At 43.5% G+C, this 23,686-nt stretch overlaps 1 protein-coding gene across 1 annotated transcript in view; it reads right to left on the bottom strand.

Annotated features, from left to right (window-relative positions):
• Positions 1 to 5,017: 5,017 nt before the first annotated feature.
• EFCAB11 (EF-hand calcium binding domain 11) overlaps positions 5,018 to 23,686 on the bottom strand; it is a 175,668-nt gene continuing 156,999 nt past the window's right edge. Inside the window, exon 6 of the mRNA XM_029597775.1 lies at positions 5,018 to 6,166. Within this exon, the coding sequence (XP_029453635.1) occupies positions 6,085 to 6,166 (82 nt within the window). The 3' untranslated portion in view covers positions 5,018 to 6,084. The remainder of the gene's footprint in view (positions 6,167 to 23,686) is intronic.

Below are 23,686 nucleotides of genomic sequence, written 5' to 3' on the forward strand. Positions count from 1 at the left end.
TTCTTGTAGCTGTACCAGTCCTGAAAATAGCTGGATTAGTTGCAGTTTGGAATACCTTTTATTGGATCCATGTCAGAATTATCCAAAGATAATAATGGACATGAGCTGTAGAGGCCAACAGGCCCTTTCTTCAGATATTTGAAAAACGTGCTTTTGTGTTCTTGATAGCTCATCTTTGGATGATTCTTATGTTGATCCAATGTAAGGGATCAAACACAGCATCCTGATCTCCTACCTCAAATACTTCAGCACTACTCTATAGTTCAAAATGCCACTATTCAACTTCCATTTCTCGTATCCTGTCTCACTGTCTCTTTCAAAACCCCGTGTGACATGATGCTGCTGCTGGTCTTTAAAAAAAGCATTTCAATCTAGTCAGCTGAAACAGCTACATAAGATAAGATGTTATTATATTCAAGTTAAAGTGCATCTTTGTTGGCTGTTGATTGTTGAGCCAACCCAGTTGAAAGAAATCAAACCTTGTTTTCATTGTTGTCACCAAGGGTAAGCATTTTAGAATTGATAGCTTCTTTCTTCTGTTTAATGAAGAAATAACTTAATTCAGCGTTCTTTATCCAGGCTGCTTGTGCAGTGTTTTTGAGATAAGAATGTGCTTTCCCTAGTGAGCTAATGATCTGGAAGCAGTGGAGCAAAGCTTTTACACATACGATGCCATGGCTTGCTCTTTGTGCTGATTTATTTCATCAGATGGCCTATTCTACAGCTCTTGTTTACATAACCAAGTCCGTTCTACTTTTTGTTGAGCGTACTAGTTTTCTTGTGTTACAGTCTGTTCTGAACTCTCCAGTCTCTTAAAATAACCCCAGCAACCCACATAATTTCAAATCCACCTGCAGTTATTCTGCATCGGTCTTCCTACAATCCCCTGTGCTGGATGCGCCAGATCCGGGGGGGGGGGGGGGAATACTTGATTTTCAGACCTCCAGATTGATGTGTTCGTATATAACTTAATTTCCCTAAGTATCTTGCTTAAAGTTTAAACTCTCAATGAGACTTCCCATAAATTAAGAACCAGAAGCGATATTATGATGTGTACAATATGTTTCACTACACACACTAATTCCACTGTTTCTCATCATTTAGTTCTAATATTTATAAGATATGGAAACCTGCTGTTTTGATGCAAGAATGAAAAACAAATTATGTATGTGTCAAACAGTTTCCAGTATGTGATTATTGGCTCTACAGTGTTATATGTCAAATCTATTTACTCCATCATCATAGTTTAATATTTTCTTTATACAAAACCAAGTTATCAGTTGTACATCAGCACAGCTGATATTTTTGTTTTGGTCCAACACTATTTTCTTGCTCCTCTGGGCTTCAGTTTGATCAGACCTGTCCTCCAATGCGCCATGACATCAGAAGCCTTCATTTACAACTACCTGGGGATTTTGTATTTTTTCCCTCTTTTAAAGGACTCAGCCCAGTCATTGCACTGATGGTCGTCAAATAGCCTCAGCCAGGGGCCACCCATACCTTCTGGAACGCTGCAATCACGGGCCTTAAATCTGGCTTTTAGGTGTCACCTTTGCACAATGACTATGACTCCCTTCTCTCAGGGGCTGAGAGCTGCCTCTGCGGCATCCCAGTCCAAGCCAACCCAGGGAGTGGAAGACCTGGCCCAGGAATTCAGGTAAGTAACTTAGATCCGCGAGGTCTAGATGGTATAGGTGTGTGAGGATGATGTATGAATGCTGGGGGAGGGCCCGGAGGAAATGTGTGGTTACTGAGAGTTAGGAAGCTATCCTCAGTAGAGAGGGCCTCTCAGAGTTGCTTATAAACAGACAAGCTGCATAACGTGCTGCGGTGATCGCAGTGCTGTCTCTTCCAAAGCGGTGAGAAAGGGCTCTGAAACTGGACTTTTTTTTGTAACTCTCTCCTGAGACTTTTTCCTAATTCCATTCCAATGGAATTGAATAAGTTAAACAAGATGGCATGGGACGGCTCCCATGATTTTCCATTGGAGGTAAAGAAAGTAAAAAATACATTTTTCTTCCTAGAGGTAAAATTGGGAGGTATGCAGGCAAAAGGAAGACTACCTAGACTTACTCCTGCTCTGAGGAAGAGTAAATCTGTTCTTGAAAGTGGCCTTGGGTAGGTGAATAAAGCCACATATTAAGAGTGGGTGAATCACACTTCAGGTGTGAGACTGGAGGCAAAGTGGAACCCAATAATGGTGAGTATATGTGGACTCTGCCTCCTGTGCACGTTGAATATCTTTTTATTGGACACTTCCAAATAAATTATGGAATGTTTCCAACCTGCACAAATAGGAGCTAATTATTTCCTTTTAAGTCAGTATTTAGTCTGGAAAACCAACTATTTGCCTAGTGGAGGGCCACATTTCAGGGGGGGGGGGAACAATATGAATAGATCCCTATATATCAGTGAGCCATCCTGATTTACACATGTAAAACAAAAAAGACAAAGACAAACAAAAAGAGAAAAGCACTAGTGCGTCTCAGTATTTTAGATTTTTTATTGTCCAGTTCCTTGAGGTCTACTGTATTTTTCTCTAATTGCATAATTGTTTATTATACTTACATTAGAAATAATCATTCCCTAATTCCTTCTTGACCTTCCACATACTCACAAGTGCAAGCCTCATCCATTTTTGGGGCATTTGAGGCACTTCACCTTCTCATCAACAGGAATTCAGCCCACCACAAATTCTAATCAAGTCATGGCTCTTGCCCACATCTCTTCGCTGCAATCAGCTATTCTGCTTTCAGAAAAATGATTTTGGTTTCCAGAGTGGTAAATTTCTAGGTACCCAAGTTTAGGCTTGCCCCCATCCTATATATAAGAAAAAAACCAAGCTAGGTCAAAGCAAGCCTAACACCCTGTCTCCAAGAATGGCAGGAAGCAAGAAAAAAGGAAGAAGAAAGAGATTTCTCGTTTCTTTCTGTTAAGTCTGAGGTGGTTATTATTCACTGCTTCTCTAATTATGAAAAGCAGTGAATAATAATTCCCTACTTACTTTCTCCACACTCTTCATGGCTTCATATCTATCATATTTCCCTTTAGTCTCTTTTTCAAGCTCTGCCCTATATCCCAGCCTGTCTCTCTACCTTTTCTAAATGTGCTATGAAATGTTTTAGATGAGAAGATCAGAAAGAATCACACAGTATTCAAGATGTGGGAGCACCAAGGATTTATAATATAGAATTGTTTGCAGGCCCTTGATGATTCTGAACATTAACTAAAAGATAGAAAGTGATAGCATATCTAGCCTGCTCGCTTTCCTTCCTGTTTTCCCTTCACCCCCTGCAGATCAGCATCCTCTTTGCTTATCCTAGGCCTTCTTGAATTTGGATACCATTTTTGCCTCTGCCATTTCCCTTAGGAGGCAGTTCCAAGCATTCACCATCCTTTTCTAAAGTTACTCCTGACCTCATACTAACCAAATAGACTTAAGGCCCGATTTTTAATGGCCTGTGTGCATAAAACACAGATATGTAGAAAAGAAAGAGAAGGAGCTTTCATTGAATCTTACTAAACTGATTGTCTCATTTCATTTGTTTTATGCACCATGGTATTTTGGTTGTTTCTGTAATGTGACTATATGGATTTCTGGGCACCCAGAGCAGATATTCAGAATGATGCCTCTCCTCCCTGTAACTTACCATATTAAGTTTTAGGATTGTAGGGAGATATCCCATGTTTAACCACTGAAAGCACCCAATATGAATCATAATAACCAAGAAGAATGCTGACCAGAATACTAACAGGCCAAAACACTGTTACAGCTAAAGAAAATAAACTTTGCTCAGACAGAAACTCTAAACCAGAACTGAAGGATACTTATCAAGATCTGCCTGTTTGTAAGCTCCTATGTAAATAAAACCAGACGTGGCAGGCCCCCCAAAGAAAAGGGGAGGGGGGAAAAGACTTGCAGTGCAGCAAAAACCCTCCACCCACTACATGATTATGCATGAGCTTATGCATATTTATCAGCTGGAAAGTATAAGACGGGGGTAAATAAGGAGGAGGAGGGTGGACGCAAAGCAGCCTAGAAATCCCTGCTATTGAGGAGGGAGAAGACTAGGTGTGGCCAGGAGACCAGAGAGAGGAGGCACTCTGCCTAGGGCTGGATAGTGGCGCGGAGTCTGAGGCAGTGAGAAGCTGAGAGCAGCCCAGCAGATCTGCCAGTACCAGACCTGGAAGCAAGCCTCATTCCCAGACAGTTCTTCAGACCTCCAGCCAGAGCTTGCTTCAGAGGTAAACAGAGGGAAATCACCTGAAGTTGGGAACAGGGGTAAGTGAGTTAGCCATAACTATTAATATATTAGGCAGGCTAAGGTTTATGACATGTTTGAAATTTTCTTTAGCGTAAACTGGTGCTTAGTGGTCAGGATGTTAGAGACAGGAATTGTTATCTTCTAAATGCTAAATCCTGCCAAATCTGATAAATAAAAGTCTAATTCTGAGGAGAACACATTGTCTTTTCCTGAACTTAGGATCGTGAAGTGAAGTGGGAGGGGAACTGGAAATGTCCTGTAGCAGACAGGACCCTGCACCCTTAAACTTACAGGATTTTCTTTTTTATAAAATGTGTCTTTTCTGTTTTAATAATATGTAATATATAAAAAAATAGGTTTGAGTGGAAATGGAATGTGTGTGTAAATAGTTCTGAAATAATATGCAATATAATAATGCATTGGGCCTCTGGAACATCTCTCTCTCCAACACTTCAATCCACTCTCTCACCTCCACTTCTTGCTAAGCATTCCCCTGCCCAGCAGCATCTCCTCTCTCTCTCCATATTCCCCTACCCAGCAGTATCTTCTTCAATCTCCCCCCTGCACAGCAGCATGAACCAGTACTCCCTCCCTCCCCCTTTTGCACCTTCCTATCAGTGACAACTCCAGGCTCCGGCACAAGCTGCATTTCCTCCCTCCTTTGGCAGCGAACTCTAGCACAAGTTTGCTTCACTCTCAGACCCCTCCCCAGCTCCTACTCATCCCTCACTCCCTCCAGCCCCACTGCACATTCTCACCCACCAAACCCCCAATGTTCACGCCTTTCATCATGGGTGCAAAGTCCTGGCTTTGCACGATTCTCAGTCACTTGGAGTGATATGGTGTCCACAACCTTATGCTTTATGGAAATCATCAGAAGAACAACAAGGGAGTATGATTAGCATGCAGTTCAAAGTTCCTGCAAGACTGCAGCAGAATGCTGCTGCACATATAGTACAGCTAACCCTACAGAACAGCTACGATAGGTGATGAGAACAGTGACCATGATGGCAGGCACTCGATTTTCCCCAGCCCCATCCTGGCACTGGTATAAATTTACTGCATTTCAAAACAATCTCCTAAAATTTCTGAGATAAAGTTTCTTGATGACACAGCCATTTCAGTAGAGGAGGGAGGAACAGAAAAAAGTACTTTGTTGGTATGACTATTGCCAAAATACAGCTGGGAATATGGAAACAAGAGGAGATAATATGAATTATCCAAGGAAAAAGTGTCAGAGGAGGTTCTTAAAAATCAGGAGTTCTTGATTCCTGGTTTTTACTTTTAACCACTTGATATTTTCCCATTTCAAAACCTACAGGAAAGGTAATGTTTACACAGTAATAAAGATGCCCAATTGTTCCAGAAAAGTTTTGAACCAAAAACAAGAGGTCATCCAATGTGCGGTGGATAGCATGTGTCCAGGTTCATCTCTTCCCTCTTTCTCCTGCTTGACATTACAAAGTACAACCTGCAGTTAGCCTGTAAGCCTAAGTAATATTTTATTTTATGGGTATACAACTGTTAAAGATGGTCATTAGAAAAATGAAGCGACTCCAAGCAATCGCCAGAGAATTTTCACATTGAAAATGAAGATGCAATTCAAGATTGATCCTTGATATGGAAAGATCATATCAGCTCACGCAAAGCAGTATAAGTACATTCAAGGAATTCTATCAAACATAATTGGAAAAGAGAGATCTGTAGATTTGTTTAAGCTTGACAACCAGTTCCGAAGTATCAGCGTGTTCTGAAATTCTTACAGATTCTTGGGCATTACTGAGCATCATGAGGTTTGTGGGATATATTCGGCGCATGGCTATGCCTCACTATTTCCATAGCTCATGGCCAATTCAAAGTCTTTGTAGCTGACATGACCATCCGAATCTTGATCCACTTCCCTGTAAAAGAAGAGAAATCACGAGCTTAAAATTAACACTGTTTTCTGTTATTAATACATTTCTTCATTCTCCACTTTGGGGGTGATTTTGAAGGAGCAAGCATACATTTAAAGATTGTTAGGTATGGACTTTACACCAAAAGGAAATTATTTGTGTATTTTTTCCTTTGATAATTATCACACAAATCTATCTGCACACTTTTACACTTGCTGATTTGTGCGCAGAGTTTTTTCAGGAAAAACTGCGTGCATGCTTTTGAAAATGTAAAACTGTGCGTCCAAGTGCAAACCCTTTTACTAATCCTGCCTTTGGTGATGCCTCCACTCACTGGGTACAACTAGGTACATACAGGCCATACATAGGTAAGTTTATCCACATAGCAGGCGGTCAGTTTTGTAAAAAGTCATTCCTGTGGGGAAAGCATTGTTTTTCTGATAGAAATGGCTTTGATTGATTTGATTTATTGACTTATTGCTCGCTTCAACAAGTTCAATCGATACGAGTTTTAGATAAAACATTCACAAAAAAATACTAAACAGCAGCTAAGCAAACAATACAAAACACACGCACTGCGGCTGGCTATTCAATAAATTAAAATTATTTGGATTAACATAATCCATAAAGAGAGCTCATGTATCAGCAAAAATATATATTACAGCAACATCATGCAGCAAATGCTTCTGGAAAGAAGTGAGTTTTGAAAATCTCCCTGACTGTGGAGGCAATTTTCAGTGTCCCTGCAGAGGTTGCAGGTCTGTAGGTATCACTCCCTGTGGAGTTTCCCTTTGGCTGGGGGCTGGCAGGGAATACAGGTCCTAGAGTATTTATTTGTAATATTTATATGCCGCTGACAGCAGAACATACATTATGACATAAAACAGTACTCAAGCCAATAGCAGACCTGATGCAGCGGGTAAGAAATTCATAGCTGGACCTCTTTATATTATCGAACCACTGTGCCAGAAAGGCAAAATACTGTGGAATCTGGATCTTGACAGCCTTCGGGGTTAAAGCCTGAAAGATCCTTTGCGGTTTCTTAAGGCGGTGAAACATGGATCCTTCTGCAGCTGCTCAGGCAGCTACTGCAAAAGTCTTTTCACAGAATGCTTTTTATGATTCACCTGTACCTTCTGCCAACATCGTCCTTCTCCCACTCCACTCTGACCTGTGCTTAAGAGCATCAGCTCCCAGAAGCCAGCCAAGAAATATGTCAAGTCAGTTTATTTGTGACGACAATGGGAATCGGATAAAAGCAAGCCCTTTATTAAAACGCCCGACTCTGGCTGAGTTTCGCTCCTTTGCACAGAGCTGCCTCAGGGGCAATTCATTCAAACAGGACTTGAAATGGTCAATGTAGAAGATATCGCATTGATTGTCAGCGTAAATGATTTCACACCAAAACAATTGGAATTTCTCTTATCAACATAGCATTGCTTATGTGATAACGGCAATGAAGTTAAACGCGTTCGGTGTATATCAGATTTAAAATAACGAGCAGTCTTTCTACTAGTCGAGCAATAATGAGCAGTCTTTCTACTAGTCGAGGACTGCTCGTTATTTTAAATCTGATATACACCGAACGCGTTTAACTACATTGTTTTGGTGTGAAATCATCTACGCTGACAATCAATGCAATATCTTCTACATTGACCATTTCAAGTCCTGTTTGAATGAAATGCCCCTGAGGCAGCTCTGTGCAAAGGAGCGAAACTCGGCCAGAGTCAGGTGTTTTAATAAAGGGCTTGCTTTTATCCGATTCCCATTGTCGTCACTGTTACACAGCTCACTGGATTGGCTTCCGCTTTGTTTTTTAAGTCAGTTTATTTTACATATGCAGTGTTTGTTATTTCTTCTGCATATGTGGTTTGATTGTTGGTTACTTGTTCTTTTTTTTTTTATTATCTATTTATTAACTTTTCAAAATAAAATACAAAGCAATAAATCTCTGTATAGTAAGTTATTCGAGATCTTTGCCAGGAAATAGATATCAAGACATAATAATCTCTGAAAAACATATTGAAACAAGTTTCCATCTCAATCATTTGTTTATTTATTTATTTATTTATTTATTTATTTAAAGTTTTTTTAGACTGACATTCATTGGAAACATCACATCGGTTTACATGGAACAGGAATGCAGCAAATATGTTTTACAAAGAACTGTTAACATCAATAAATAACATGGGGCAGGTTGCTTAACTAATGGTAGTTGAACTATGTAAGTAATGTATGTACAATAAGTATAAGGTAACAAATAAAGTTTAAGTATGAATATAGATATAAGTTGCTAATCGAGTATTTACTTGGAGATCAGAAGAGGTAAACAATGGGAGATTGCAGAGCAATTATAATAGATTGTGAAATATGTGGGGAGAGAGGGAAGAGGCTGGGGGAAGGCAGAAAGTGGAAACGAGAGGGGAAAAGGTAGCAGGATAGGGGGGAAGTGGAGTTGTTACAGGGAGGGCATGTGAGAGAGAAGATCAAGTAAAAGCTTGTTTGAATAGCCAGGTTTTCAGTTTTTGTTTGAATTTTTTTGAACAGAACTCTTGGCATAGAGATCCAGATTGCAGGCCCTGCAATGGATAGGTCACGCTCTTTTGTGGTGGCAAGATGTGTAAGCTTGGTGGAGGGGTGTGTGTGTGTGTGTACGGTTGCCATGTAGTGTGATCTAGTGGGTCTTTTAGAGGGGCGGAAAAGTAGGGAGTCATTGAGCCAATGCATATTATGGGTGTGTAGTGTTTTGTGTATGGTGGATAGGATCTTATAGCGGATTCTAAATGCAATAGGGAACCAGTGTAATTCTTTGAGGATGGGGGTGATATGTTCAGTTTTGCGAGTGTTAGTGAGAATACAGGCAGCAGCATTTTGCAGCATTTGGAGTGGGGAGATGGCGTTTTTGGGAAGGCCTAGAAGGAGGGCATTGCAGGGGTCAATTTTCGAGAAGAGCATGGACTGGAGTCCTGTGCGGAAGTCGTTGAAGTGTAGGAGGGGTCTTAGTTTTTTTAGGGTGTGAAGTTTGAAATAGCAATCTTTCATTGTGGCATTGATAAATTTTTTTAGGTTTAGCTGATTGTCAATGATAATGCCTAGGTCTCGTACGTGTTGTGATGTGGAGTTTGTGGAGGGGAGGGTGTTAGGTTGGGAGCGGGTGATGTTGTTGTATTGGGGTGAAATGATCATGATTTCTGTTTTGCAAGTGTTGAGAGTGAGGTTGAGGTTATAGTGAGGAGGGTGTTGATTGCATATGAATATACAACCTCTTATTGAACAAGGGGGTAAAAAAATCAGGAGAATTACCATTACATACATAGAAAAAAGAAATACAGTGACTTATACCACTCCCATTTAATACCCTAATGGACAGATGTCTATCAAGTCTGCGGGGTCTTCTGGCTCTTTAGAAAACTACTCAGTTATTCTGGATTGAAAAAGATATAGGTATTGCTTCCCTTTTTTTTTTATCACACACCTACAGGGGTAACGTTAAAGAAATGAGGCTCCACTATCCACTACTTCTTTTTTCATATTTAAGAAAGCCTTACGGCGATCTTGTGTAGCTTTAGAAAAGTTGTGATAGATCCTAACAGGGCCATCATAGAAGAAAGAATTGACGTTTTGAAAATAGTGCCTCATTACTAGATTTAGATTCTGAAAAGAAAGAAAGAAAGAAAGGTGATCAAGAGAGTTGCTCTCTGGAGAACCTCTTCTGAGGAAGCTTCCAAGAAAGAAGTCAAATTACTCAATTGTGATGGATTATTAGGAACAATTATTGAACTCTGTTTCCTCTGAAATGGGAGAAATATATTTTTATTCAACACTGGTATTTTTTCTAAGGGAATTTTTAAATTCTTTGTAAAGTATTTCCTAATCATAACAGATACAGGAGAACCCAATACTTTAGGAAAATTTGTGACCCTCAAATTTAAATGACGTGAGTAATTTTCTAAAGCTTCAATTCTCCTTACAGAATTTAAATGCTCTTGTATTATCGAGGCATTTACTAGCTGTACATTCTTTATATCAGAACCCATAGATTGCATTGTAAGAGAATGTTCTGAAAGTATTCTTTGATGATCACCAGCCACTAATTCTAATTTTGTTGAGACAGCTTCCAAACGCTGAGATTGTTCCCGAAGAGCCTGCATAAACCCCGCAGTCAAGTCCCATAGGGAGTCCAAAGTCACTACTGCTGGTCTTGTCACAATCTGAGGGGAGATTGAAGTAGTTGTAATCCTAGGAAATACATTCTCCACCTGTTGTTGACCTCCCTGCTGGGAAAGTGGTATCTGTAATCCTCTGACAACTTCTGCATTCACTATAGATGTCAACTGTGTGCTATTCTTTTCAGTCTCCCCAACTGGGCTTGATTCCAAACTTCCTTCCACTGGGAGACTAGCCTCTACATTAGCTATTTCCCAAGATTTAATGTCGAACCCAGGATAAAGCTGTAGTGTTCTAGGGTCAGGCGGTGTAAGTGAAATTTATTTATTTATTTATTTATTTATTTAGCGTTTTTCTATACCGGCATTCGTGATTAGAAACCACATCATGCCGGTTTACATGCAACAAGGGGTGAGAACAAAAAACGGAACATAAACAAGTGCAAAGAGATCAAAAGTTACATTACAACAAGGGTCTTAAAACTGGGAAGAGAATTAGAATAAGAGAGCCGAGCAGTTAGGATTACATTATTTACATTATTTACATTATATTGCAAAGTCTCTTGTGAAAGTTGCTATCTCTTATAAAATTGCTATCATTTAGTTCGGATCTGGGAAGGCTTGTTTAAATAGCCAAGTCTTAAGCCTTTTTCTAAAAGTCGGTAGGCATGGTTCTTGTCTCAGATCTGGAGGGATAGAATTCCCTCCAGATCTGAGACATCTCCCCGGCGAAAGGGATACTCCTCTACCCAAATCGCCAATGAGGCTTACCCGCATTGGATCAGGAGTGGATACTACAAAGTCCGTGATGACCTGTTGGTCCAATGGAAGTGAGGATTCTGAAGGGAAAATCCTCACTTTTCCCTTCCTCTTATGTGGCATTTCAAAAAGGTAAATTAATCAAAAATTCTTAGAAATTTGGATCATCCAAAGACTATTGGGCTGATTCAGTAAAGTCCGCGGGAGAGTGGGCGAACACCCGCTCTCCCGGCGCGCACACAGGCCACTCGCCTGTGCGCGCGATTCAGTATTTAAATGAGGCCCGACGGTAGAAACAGGCAAAAGGAGGCGCTAGGGACACTAGCGCGTTCCTAGCGCCTCCTTTTGGCCCGGAGCGGCGGCTGTCAGCGGGTTTGACAGCCGACACTCAATTTTGCCGGCGTTGGTTCTCGAGCCTGCTGACAGCCATGGACTCAGAAACCGGACGCTGGCAAAATTGAGCGTCCACTTTTCGACCCGACAGCCACGGGTCGACTTCAAATGTTTTTTTTCTTACTTTTTTTACCCTTCGGGACTTCCGACTTAATATCGCCATGATATTAAGTCAGAGGGTGCACAGAAAAGCAGTTTTTACTGCTTTTCTGTGCACTTTCCCGGTGCCCAAAGAAATTATTTATTTATTTATTTATTTATAATCTTTTCTAAACCGTCATTCGTAATCACATCACAACGGTGTACAATATGCTTAAGTCTATTTGACAATCACATATTCAAATACAAAATAAAATAATCTTAAAAACTAAACAATATAAAATCACAATAATTAAAACTTATTAAACTACTCTAAAAACTAAAAAACCATAAAATAAAACTTAAAACATATTAATAATGACTAACAATTGCCTGCAAAAGCTCACTCGAAAAGGCATGTTTTTAAACCTTTTTTAAAGCTCCTAAAATCTGATTCAAGGCGTAACTCTGTTGGTAACGTGTTCCATATGCATGGGCCTGCAACAGAAATAACTCTTTCCCTTACTGAAATTAAATGAGCAGTATAGCCTACCTTTGGGTAGGCTGCACATTTTGTTTTATGAATCAAGTGGGAATACCTAATAGGGCCCTCAACATGCATTTGCATGTTGAGGGCGCTATTAGGTTCGGCGGGTTGGATGCGCGTTTTCGGCCCCTTACTGAATAAGGGGTATGGGAAAACACGCATCCAATGGCGGGTTAACAGTGCGCTCCGTCCAATGGCGGGTTAACAGTGCGCGGGCCATCCAGTGCTCCTACCATGTGACAGGGGCCGGCCAATGGCACGGATACCCTGTCACATGGTAAGGGCAAAGGGCCATCGGCGCCATTTTGATTAGTGGCAGCCGATGGCCCGGGAGCGGGAGATCGCTCCCAGGACCCCCACTGGATCACCAAGTACCTGTAAAATGTTTTGGGGGGGGGGGGGGGGGGTGGGGGAAACAAAGGGATTAGTTTTAAAGGGTCGGGGTGGGTTTAGGGGTTATTTTTGTGTGCCGTTTTTCCCGCCCTCCCCCAAAACGATAAGAGAACCCCCACGATCAATATCGTGGGGTTTTCCTATCGTTTCGGGGGAGCCCCCGATTTCTGACGATTTTGAAAATATCGACGATATTTTCAATCGTCCAAAGCCCGATTCACATCCCTAGTTGTAATTCACTCAGGGGCGGATTTTCAGAGCCCTGCTCGCCTAAATCCGCCCAAATCCGGGCGGATTTAGGCGAGCAGGGCCCTGCGCGCCGATGAGCCTATTTTACATAGGCCTACCGGCGCGCGCAGAGCCCCGGGACTTGCGTAAGTCCCGGGGTTTTCGGAGGGGGGCGTGTCGGGGGCGGGACCGAGCGCAGCGGCGTTTTCGGGGCGTGCCGGCAGCGTTTTGGGGGCGGGTACGGGGGCGTGGCTACGGCCCGGGGCGGTACGGGGGCGTGGCCGCGCCCTCCGTACCCGCCCCCAGGTCGCGTCCCGGCGCGCAAGAGGCCCGCTGGCGCGCGGGGATTTACGCCTCCCAGAGGGAGGCGTAAATCCCCCGACAAAGGTAAGGGGGGGGCTTAGACAGGGCCGGGTGGGTGGGTTAGGTAGGGGAAGGGAGGGGAAGGTGAGGGGAGGGCAAAAGGAAGTTCCCTCCGAGGCCGCTCCAATTTCGGAGCGGCCTCGGAGGGAACGGGGGTAGGCTGCGCGGCTCGGCGCGCGCCGGCTATACAAAATCAATAGCCTTGCGCGCGCCGATCCAGGTTTTTAGCAGATACGCGCGTATCTACTAAAATCCAGCTTACTTTTGCTTGCGCCTGATGCGCCAGCAAAAGTAGGCCAATTCGCGCTATTTGAAAATCTACCCCTATGATTTGTGGATCAGCAAGATATATATTTCTAAAATAAAAAAATAAAAGGACTCACCTTATATAAATATTTTTGTATGTACAGGGATAGACTTTACCTTTCCCACCCTGTTTCAGGACAGCTAGAAGTCCATGCGCGGTCATACACACAAGCTTTGGAAAATTGCCCAACGTAAGTCTGAATCAATAATTTGGTATCTGTCATTACTGCTGAGGTGACTGCTGAATGAACTTTGCTTTTTTGTTTTTTATTTATCATTTTCAGGCATAGGTTGTTCTGTTACTGTTATGTTCGCGGACCCTTGGGCCGGTTGGGACAGAGGATGGAGTGCTGTGGGGTCCGCAGCAAGTGTCCCAACCAGGAGGAGGTTCGGAGACCCGGAGCTAGCTGAGATACTGGACCACGGTGGAGTCCTATGCGACCAAGGACTCTGTACCCACTGGGAGAATGGCCGACGTTGGACCCTGGTGATAGAAGAATCTTCACCCTGGAGACCGGCACTCCCCCGGGAGGAGCCCTTAGGAGTCCGGCCGCTGGGACTTTAGGAGATTCACCCTGGAAGCCAAAGTCCCCCCCAGGAGGAGCCCGTAGGGACACGGCCGCTGGGACTTAGGCGACTCCTTGAAGGTGGTAGATGGTCCGGATGCAGGCGCCTCCTGCAGGTCGTGGGATCCGGACGACTGGCGCCTCCAGCAGGTCGTAGGAAATCCAAAGTCAGTCCAGGAGTCTGAGTCCAAGAGCAGTCCGCAGCCAGTCCAGAGGTCGGTGTCCAGAGAGCGGTCCAAAGCCAGTCCAGGGGTCGGTGTCCAGAGAGCAGTCCAAAGCCAGTCCAGGGGTCGGTGTCCAGAAGAATCAATCCAGCGAGGAGGGCAGAGCAGAAGCGGGACGAAGAGCAAACCAGACCACAGCAACAGCAGGCCGAAGACCAGGAACCTTGTTGCAAGGCACAGGAGAGAGCTAGCTGCAGGTTACTTATACCCTGAGGGCGTCTGATGTCATCTTCAGCCCAGGAGAGGTTTTTCCCGTGCTGGCCCCTTTAAATGGGACTCCTCCCCGCGCGCATCAGGGGGCGGGGCCAGCCGTGCTGGAGAGACGCGCTGGAGGGCTTGCAGGCCTGGGGCCTGCTGGAAACGGCCCAGGGAAGGCTAGAAACGGCCCGGGCCGCCCCCGAGGTAGGTGGAGGGACCGGGGCACGGCCCGGGACCACAGCAGTTCCTTTTGAGATATTTAGTTTGCTGTACATTTTTTTGACATCCCAATCTAGCATGTGAAAAAGGCTTTCCATTAATCCTTCATAATAAATCGTTCTCCATACATCAGAGTATATGCGGGGTACAGAGAAACTGGCAGAAAACCCTTTTATCCTTCTGTGTTAATCTTGCATAGGTTTCTGTTCATCATGGATTGACAGTTTTCCTAATACCAGAGGATTATTCTTATGGTTTTTTTCCCCCAGGACTTTCCTCTTGCTCCTTTGGGCTTCCAGTTCAACCGGAACCGGCCTCTAGTGGACTCCAGTACCGTACGTCTTTAAATACAACTATTCAAACCTCCACTCCTATTTTATATCCCTCTCCCAATTCAGCCCATTCACTGCAGAGCTAACATTTTCCTGGATCGCTCCGGGGCGCAGGGATGCATTAATCACAATTAACACTACTAAATGCCTTTAAATCCTGTCCCCACCCCTCCCATTTCTGTCTTCCCACTGATGTAAAGCTGGTGCGGAGCTGCAGCATTGTTTAATACTGTGCCAGGACACCATAACTAGGAAAGAAAGAACTGAAACACTTATTTTGAGAAAACGTAATATGGCAGGATGATCAGTCTGTTTCGGATACTTTTTTCATAGGAGAAACAGGCAGTAGGTAACGGATTCATGCAACTTAACTCTCTTAGGATTAGTCTCCAGCCACCTCCATTCTATGGCACACCAATGGGTCCTCACAAAGACTGCTGTACTGATTTCTAAAGAGAGTTCAACAAATACATGGTTTTATGTACCTCCTTAGCAGAACAGCGTGTTCAGGCCCTGACATACATTGGTTTGATTTATAAGTCCCCACCTCTTTTTCTATCTCATTCTAATTTCCAAACCTGTTATTTGATCTCCATGATGTTTTCCTTCCCCACATTTGCTGTTCTCGGAAATAAGCTTGTAATGTTAGAATATCAGCTCTTGGCTCTGCGCTGTTGTCTTCTATGTTCTGCTGCCCAGTGCCCAAATGCAGAACAGCGGATTCTGACATCAGGGATCCTCTCTGCAGAATTCCCGTTTAGCCATGCCTCCGATACATTTTCTGCGCCAGACCCCTTTTGCACACTTACATAATTAGCAATGAGCTAACTAGGAACTAGCACACATGAAAGCCGAATGTCATAACCACTTCTCACGCCTGCAAAGCTCTGACAGCAAGACACAGGTCTAAAGTGGAACGAAGTGGCTGTAGTTTCTATTTTGGTTCTTCCTTTCTCCCGTGCCAATGTCAGTGCAACAGTTTACACGGCAGCCATCACTTTAGAGCTGAAGCTGTCATACTAAGTGAACAATGAGAAAGGAAAAATTACACTTCATGCAAGGAGCCCCTGCCGGGGATGAAATGACCCAGCAATTGAAGATGTAAGGATGACAGCTTTTCCAACAAGCTGCCTTCTCTTCTGATTAACCAAGCACTTCTTCTTACCGACAACACTCGCTTCTTTATTGACGGCATTCCTGCCGGGTTCCACAGCAGTTTAGCTGGTAATTCCTATATTAATTTCCATTCTTTAAGGACGTCTTAAAAAAAAGTCACTCAGATATTTAGTAGACGCAGAAGAAATATAAGAAAGAGTAGTTTTCCTTTGTTGGCAAAAAATAGGCATTACCATGGCAAGATTTATTTTTGGAGATGGACAAGCCCTTGAGGCAGCATTTACCTTGTCAACAACAGAATTTGTTCACAACACAAGCCAGCATTAGGGTCAAAGGAACTCACCAGGAGGAAGAATATACAGTTTGTTAAAAGTATTTTTTCACCTGGGGTACAGATTAAATTCTACTTCTTGAGAGAACCACAGGATTAAGGAAATAGAAATTTCGAAGTGAGCCAGTGCAGCATGATGAATGCCAAGGCTAGCAACATGTCTCATGATCACGTGTCCTCTGTTTTACTCTCACTCAGTTTCACTCTGAAATCATAACTGGGGGGGGAACGCGAAGACCTCATCTGAATGAGAGCTGGGTCAGGAAGAGCTCCACAAAAGTGCAGCGCTGCCTGGTGGAGGGCAGGGGTGGAGATCCTGCCGCCTCTTCTCCCTGGAGCTCCTTGGAAGGAGGTTGGCGGGGAAGCAGCGTGGAACGTGGGGACCGGTGAGTTTCAGCCTCTTTGTTCCCTGTCGGAGAATGTTCTGACCCCCTCCTCCTTTTTGAAAGCCTCTGCTGCTGCCCTCTTTGCAAAGGTGCCCGGCACAATTTCAAACTTCCCGGCTCCTCTAATACCCTCCCCCCCCCCCCCCCCCCCAGGCTGACTCCAGTGCACCTGCCCAGTTATGAGACCCAAGACTTGACCGGCTGGGTCTTCTTTGCTCTCCCCAACATTTAAAACACGAGCTGATAATCTGTAGCTATGCTATTTCTCAAGCAGTTAACAATAATGTGCAGAGAACTATTTAAATTTACGAGTCTGCCAGCTTCATTATTAAAACAGTGTCAAAATGACAGCCTACAAATGGGACAGAAATTTGAGTTTTATTCCAACAAGCTGATTGGTTGGAACACATCCAGTAACATTTACTTTCCAGCAATGTGGTTTCGCTGGCCAACTCTTCTAAAAATATTAGTACTTTCCACTTTCAAAATGTTAGTGGAAAAATGTTAGCAACCAATGACAATAATCCCCTCAGACAGAGCACTAACTTGGAGTAAATATTCTCCTCATCTTAATTTGATGAATTTCTTGGAAATGTATGGGTAGGAGTCAGTAAACATTGGTTTTGTTACTACCATGTATAATACACACTGTGTGCACAATCTGTGGCCTGAGACTGTATTTCATTACCATGTACCTAAAACAAAATAAAATGCATAGCCTAAACTTTGTCATGGAAAGGATACTGCACTAAAAGACATCCCATCTTTCAGCACAGTTTATTGAATCTGGTTCAGATAAGTGACTTGTTGTGGCATTAACACAATGGATAGAGATAACGTGTAAGAAGCTGCCCAATAACAAACAGGACGTGTGGGATGCTGCGCCTATTCCATCTTTTTTGAATTTGAGGTTGACTGCTATGACCTTCTTTTTCTATTTTCAATGTAACTTTTATTGAACCATTAAGAATAATACAAAATAACCATACTCTCAGCTTTCCATAACATCAACAATGGATAAACTACCTTTTATGGGGTTCCGTATTTTTTAAATATCACCCCCCACTTCAAAATGCTTCTTAATAACTAGGGACTTCCATTTTTATTTTTTTATTTATCCCAGGAATTTATCAGGGTTTATTTCCACAAGAATAAAAACGGGAGGACATCAGTGGAAATAATTACTCATTTTTCCCGATGAATATTAGAACTTAGTGTGGTGGACAGAAGTGAGGACAGGGAAAAGAACGCATGAAGTAAATTGTTTTAATAAATATAGAGGCCGATGCAATAACATTTGTGGAAAGCGGGCGCTGACTTTTCAGCACCCGCTTTCTTAGCGCACGCATGGCGCCCGCATGAGGGGGCACCATGCAATAAATTACGGGGTCACGCTAGCATGGAGGCGCTAGAGTTGCTAGCGCGACCTTAGCGCTTCCTTGCTAACGCGACCCCGCGGTTACCGGTGGTCTGCTGGTTATGAACACCGATGCCAATAAACACGGCATCGGTTTTCATTACTGCAGCCAGCCAGTTATGAAAACCGACACCGAGCATATCGGCGTCGGTCTTCAAAGCGGCCGGCAGAGGTTTCTTTTTAACTTTAAAAATAGTACAGAAAAGCAATTTTTTCTGCTTTTCTGTACTTTTTTTCAGTGCGCTCAGCTATTAACGCCTGCTCCAGGCAGGCGTTAATAGCTGAGCAATAAATGTGCGTCTGAGACGCACATTTATTTTTTTGCATTTGGAGTGAATGAGTAATAGCCTCATTGTGCGATAAATAGGCGCTAATCCCCCTATTGCATTAGGGGTGGATTAGCGCCTATTTAACCCGCATCCGACAGCGGGTTAAACAGTGCGCTCGGCTGAGCACACTGTATTGCATTGGCTTTGGGTCTCTTCCTGATCTGTGCTTGTCTGTGCCTGATGATGTCATTCAGGTGCTGGCAGCAACGGAGCAGGAAGAGGGACCAAAGCGCTGAAAGGCCAGGATCTTCCGATTTTAGGAGCACTGGATGAGAAACCAGGATCGAGGCAGGGGTAGCAGCAGCAGCGGCGGCGGCAATGGCCACACTGAGGGAGGGGAGATAGCACCAGGCTAAAGGCTTCACTTTTTGCTGTGCCTGCCCCCTCATTTCCGATGCACATGGCAAATGATATTAGGGTGAGACTAGGTTAAATCCGATGTCACCTTTGTAAAAATCCAATAATTTATGGGTGAAAATCGGTTTAAACCGAAAATGAAGGTCCCTATTAATAATGTAATAGCACTTTGAAGTAACCTTTTTGAAAACCTTGTTATCCTCCTTAACCTTGTAATCCTTCGTATTTTTGTAAACCGTTATGATGGCAAAACCGAATGACGGTATTTAAAACTCGATAAATAAATCAATAAGTATATAAACTGTTATTCAGAAAAACAATCAAGTCAGGTATTATTGTGACACCAGCTAATATATGGTTTCCACACATTTAAAAATGAAAGTAGAGGATCTTTCTGCAAGGCAGTTAATTTCACTATTTAATAAACATTCCACACATGCTTAGTTAGAGATAACAATATGGGAGCAGACACTCTCCTCCAAAAAGCTGCATCTCGCATTTAGCATCAAATATAATTTGACCCAACAGCTTAACTTTTTTAATAGGTAAATCAGTAGGGAATAGAGAGAGAGAGAAGAAAAAGATTAGGGTCCTTAGATACTGTCACAACCAGCACCTCCATAATCAGATGTATAACCTCCCCCCAAAAAGACTGGATGTGTACACAATCCCACCATATATAGAATAATTTCCCAACTCCAGCACAACACGTATCAGTAATGGTAGGAAAGATTGTATGTAACATCACAGATGTTAGATAGCACCATAAGAGAAACTTATATCTATTTTCCACAATCAAGGTAAAGAGGGAACTTTTCACAGTCCACCAAAAGCAAATGTCTCATCCAGTTCACTTCCCAAATCTCTCTCCTATGCAATTTAATATTCAGCTTTACTCTCTCCTTTAAGAGAGAGAAAAATATATAATTTAGAAATCAAATTGTTGTCCTTAACAATTTAAGTACATACTGTAAGGTCCCAAATGGTGTCAAGGCCATATTTCATAATAATCTCGGCAGGGGAGAAAGACCGATACTTCATGCATATCCAGTATAGCTCTCTGCTTCAACGGCAAGGGAGAAAGACTGATACTTCACGCATATCCAGCATAGCTCTCTGATTCAAACGCAGGGGAGAAAGACCGATACTTCATGCATATCCAGCATAGCTCTCTGCTTCAACGGCACGGGAGAAAGATCGATATTTCACGCATACCCAGCATAGCTCTCTGCTTCAATGGCAGGGGAGAAAGACAGATACTTCACACATATCCAGCATAGCTCTCTGCTTCAACGGCAGGGGGAATGAAGAAAAGTGGATCTATATGCAGACAACAACCAACAAGGACTGAATAACATCGTCTGGGTAAACAAATAAGCATGGGTGTAGCTTGCTTATTCCAGCGGTTACTACCCCTAACTAATTAAGCTAGATATTTCACTTAGATGCAGTTCCAACACTGCTCTCTACATTAATGGTGGGGGTGGAAGGAAAATAGAACTAAAAGGTTAATAAGAACCAAGAGAAACAGATAAGTATGAGAAAAAAAAAAGTATGAACCTTGCTGGGCAGAATGGATGGGCCGTTTGGTCTTCTTCTGCCGTCATTTCTATGTTTCTATGTTACATACCAGAAAGTACTGGATCTATGTAAGCCCACATCTATTTCTGTCCATCAGAGCTTCTTTATTCCAAAATACTGGCCCAGCTGCCTCAAGCCTAGACATTCCCATCTTTGGAATGACCCTGGGGCAAAATCCTTATTAAAATTAATGGAGGTTTATGGGGAATAGTCTGTATGAGCATTAAGTAAGAATTTATATGCACCCCACAGTCTTAAAATCAATGCAATAAAAGGATAAGCAATTTGCTTAAACACCCCCAATGTATGTGGACCCCACATTAACAAATCCCTTTGTTTGATTAAGCTAGTGTGATGTCACATATACAAGGCTTTAAGTTGTGCAGCTGCATAGTAATGTCTGAAATTTGGAAATCTACAGCAGTCCTCCTCCTGACACACAAATCTCCTAGGGACTCGCAGAGGCTGCGTTTCCAGATGAAGCTAAAAACCCACTGCTGATACAATTTCATAAATTTGTCCAGAATGGCAATGGGCAACGTTTGGAACAAATAGCACCACTTGGAGAGGAGTGGCGTTTTGATTAGCACACTATATCCAAGTCAAGAGAACTCATAGGGAATCCATGATGTTAAATCCTGTACTGTTTTGGTCATTGTTTCAGTTGAACCTCATACCAAGTACTGCCAATCTGCCCCTATTTGGACCCCCAAATCCTTTAAGGCTCTTGCGAGCCCATGAGAAGAGAAAGGTGTCCCTCAGCCTATCCGCCTGATCCTCTGGAATATTAATGTTTAAAATTTCAAATTTCCCCATATTAACTATAAATCCAGAAACCTTTAAAGTAAAGAGGGGGTTTGGTGATATTAAAAAAAGAATGTCATCAGCAAAAAGGGAGATTTTAAAGATATTTGGATACAACCTAACTCTATGAATGCCCCCCAACTGTCGTACTTTCTCATCCAGTGGCTCCATCACCAAGGCAAATAAAAGTGGTGAAAGGGGACACCCCTTCCACATGCCTTTTCCTAATAAGTAAGAATTCAAATAACTCCCATTAATTTTGATTCTAGCCTCCAGATGCTCATGTCAGAAACTTGGGGCCCAAGCCCCACCTTCTGCAAAACTTTAAAAATGAATGTCCAATGCACCCAACTGAATGCCTTCTCAGCATCAACTGACAGAAGCACTGTAGGGACATTCTCTTTCTGCAACCACCAGATAATTTTCCTATTATTATCAGCTGTTTGCCTAGCGGGGATGAAGCCAGACTGATCCTCCATGAACAAATCCAAGATCACCCAATTTAACCTTAAGATCTAAATTCAAAAGTGAAATGGGCCTTTACGACTTAAAAGCATAGGGTCCTTCCCCTGTTTAGGGAGAATAGTAATCGCAGCTAAATTTATGGAGATTGGTAAACTCATAGAGGATAGCAGGGAATTAAAGAGCTCCTTTGGAGTCTGAACCAACAATTCTTCAAACCGTTTGGAAAATTTTGCAATAAAACTATCCAGCCAGGAGATTTATTTTTCTTAAGAAATGCTATGGCCAAGAGAATTTCTTGCTCAGAGATTTCCGAATCCAATCTGGCTGTGCACTCCAGAGGTAACTGAGGGATAGTAATTTTCTGCAGATAGTAATCGATCTATCAAGTATATCAGTAGCTGCAGCATATAATTCTCTATAACAGCGCTTTTCAACTGGTGTGTCGCAGCTCCCAGTGTCCCACAGCCCCAGTTATACTTCCCTTTACCTTTTTCCTGCCCCTGCAGGCCAATGGGAAACCTCCTCTATTCTTCCTGCCCCCCCCCCCGGGCCAATCGGAAGCCTCCTCCTTTCTTCCTGCCAGTGGGAGGAGGAAGCCTCTGATTGGCCGGTGGGGCAGGAAGAAGGGGGCATCTCATAGCCCGGGGGTGGGGTGGTTTGAGGGGGCATGGGAGGAGTGACAGTGTCAAGGCCTGTGGCGGCGAAGAAGCCCGACCCTGTGGCCACCACGGGCTGGAAGTGCTGAAATTAAACACAGCGGCAAGCCACAAAGAAAAAAGGCCAGCCGTGCCAGGCACCGCAATAGAGTAGGGATTCCCCAACGCGGCAGTGAGTCACAAGCATGAAGAGGCCAGTTGCTCCGGGGATTCTCCGCGCCCCCCCCCCCAATGCAACTGTGAGCGTGGCAGAACCGCGTTTAAAGTAAAAGTGGCACTCAGCCATGCTACTTACAGATGGGGCAATTGGAGCTCCCAGCGGCTGTAAAAGCAGGCAGATGGCGGGCTGTGGGAGCCTAGGGATATCCCGACAGCCAGAAGAAAGGCTTGAGTGCTGTGGCATATTTTTCTAAAATAAATGTTTGCTGCTTCAGTGCAGCTGAGAAGACAACGGCAGCACTGGGAAATCTGCCACTGCGAAATTAAAGGTGAACTCAGCATTGGGGCTCTAAGCAAAGTGTGTGTGAGAGACAGAGACTGGGCAGGGTGGTGACTGGAGTGTGTGTGAGAGACAGGGACTGGGCAGGGTGGTGACTGGAGTGTGTGTGTGAGAGACAGAGACTGGGCAGGGTGGTGACTGGAGTGTGTGTGTGAGAGACAGAGACTGGGCAGGGTGGTGACTGGAGTGTTTGTGTGAGAGACAAAGACTGGGCAGGGTGGTGACTGGGGTGTGTGTGAGACACAGAGACTGGTTAGGGAGGTGACTGGGGTGAGTGTGAGAGACAGAGACTGGGCAGGGTGGTGACGAGTGTGTGTGTGAGAGACAGACTGGGCAGGGTGGTGACTGGGGTGTGTGTGAGACACAGAGATTGGTTAGGGAGGTGACTGGGGTGAGTGTGAGAGACAGAGACTGGTTAGGGAGGTGACTGGGGTGTGTGTGAGACACAGAGACTGGTTAGGGAGGTGACTGGGGTGAGTGTGAGAGACAGAGACTGGGCAGGGTGGTGACTGGGGTGTGTGTGAGAGACAGAGAGAGATAAGATTAGGCAGGGAGGTGACTGGTGTCTGTGTGTGAGACAGAGACTAGTCATAGAGTTTAATTGATGTATGTGTGTGTGTGTGTGTGTGTGAGACTTGTGGGCCCTAAACAAGAGGACCGTAAGGACAGAGCTGCTCCTGGTATGTGCTTTCAAGGGAAAGGAGTAGGAGAGTTGCTGTAGAGGGTAAGTAAAGGAGGCATTTTAAGTTTATTTTTCTTCATTTTATTTTTAAGTTTATTTTTCTGCTTCTTCAAACTTCAGGTACTAAAAAG

This window comes from Rhinatrema bivittatum, chromosome 4 (genome assembly GCF_901001135.1).
Source record: "Rhinatrema bivittatum chromosome 4, aRhiBiv1.1, whole genome shotgun sequence".
Lineage (NCBI taxonomy): Eukaryota > Metazoa > Chordata > Amphibia > Gymnophiona > Rhinatrematidae > Rhinatrema > Rhinatrema bivittatum.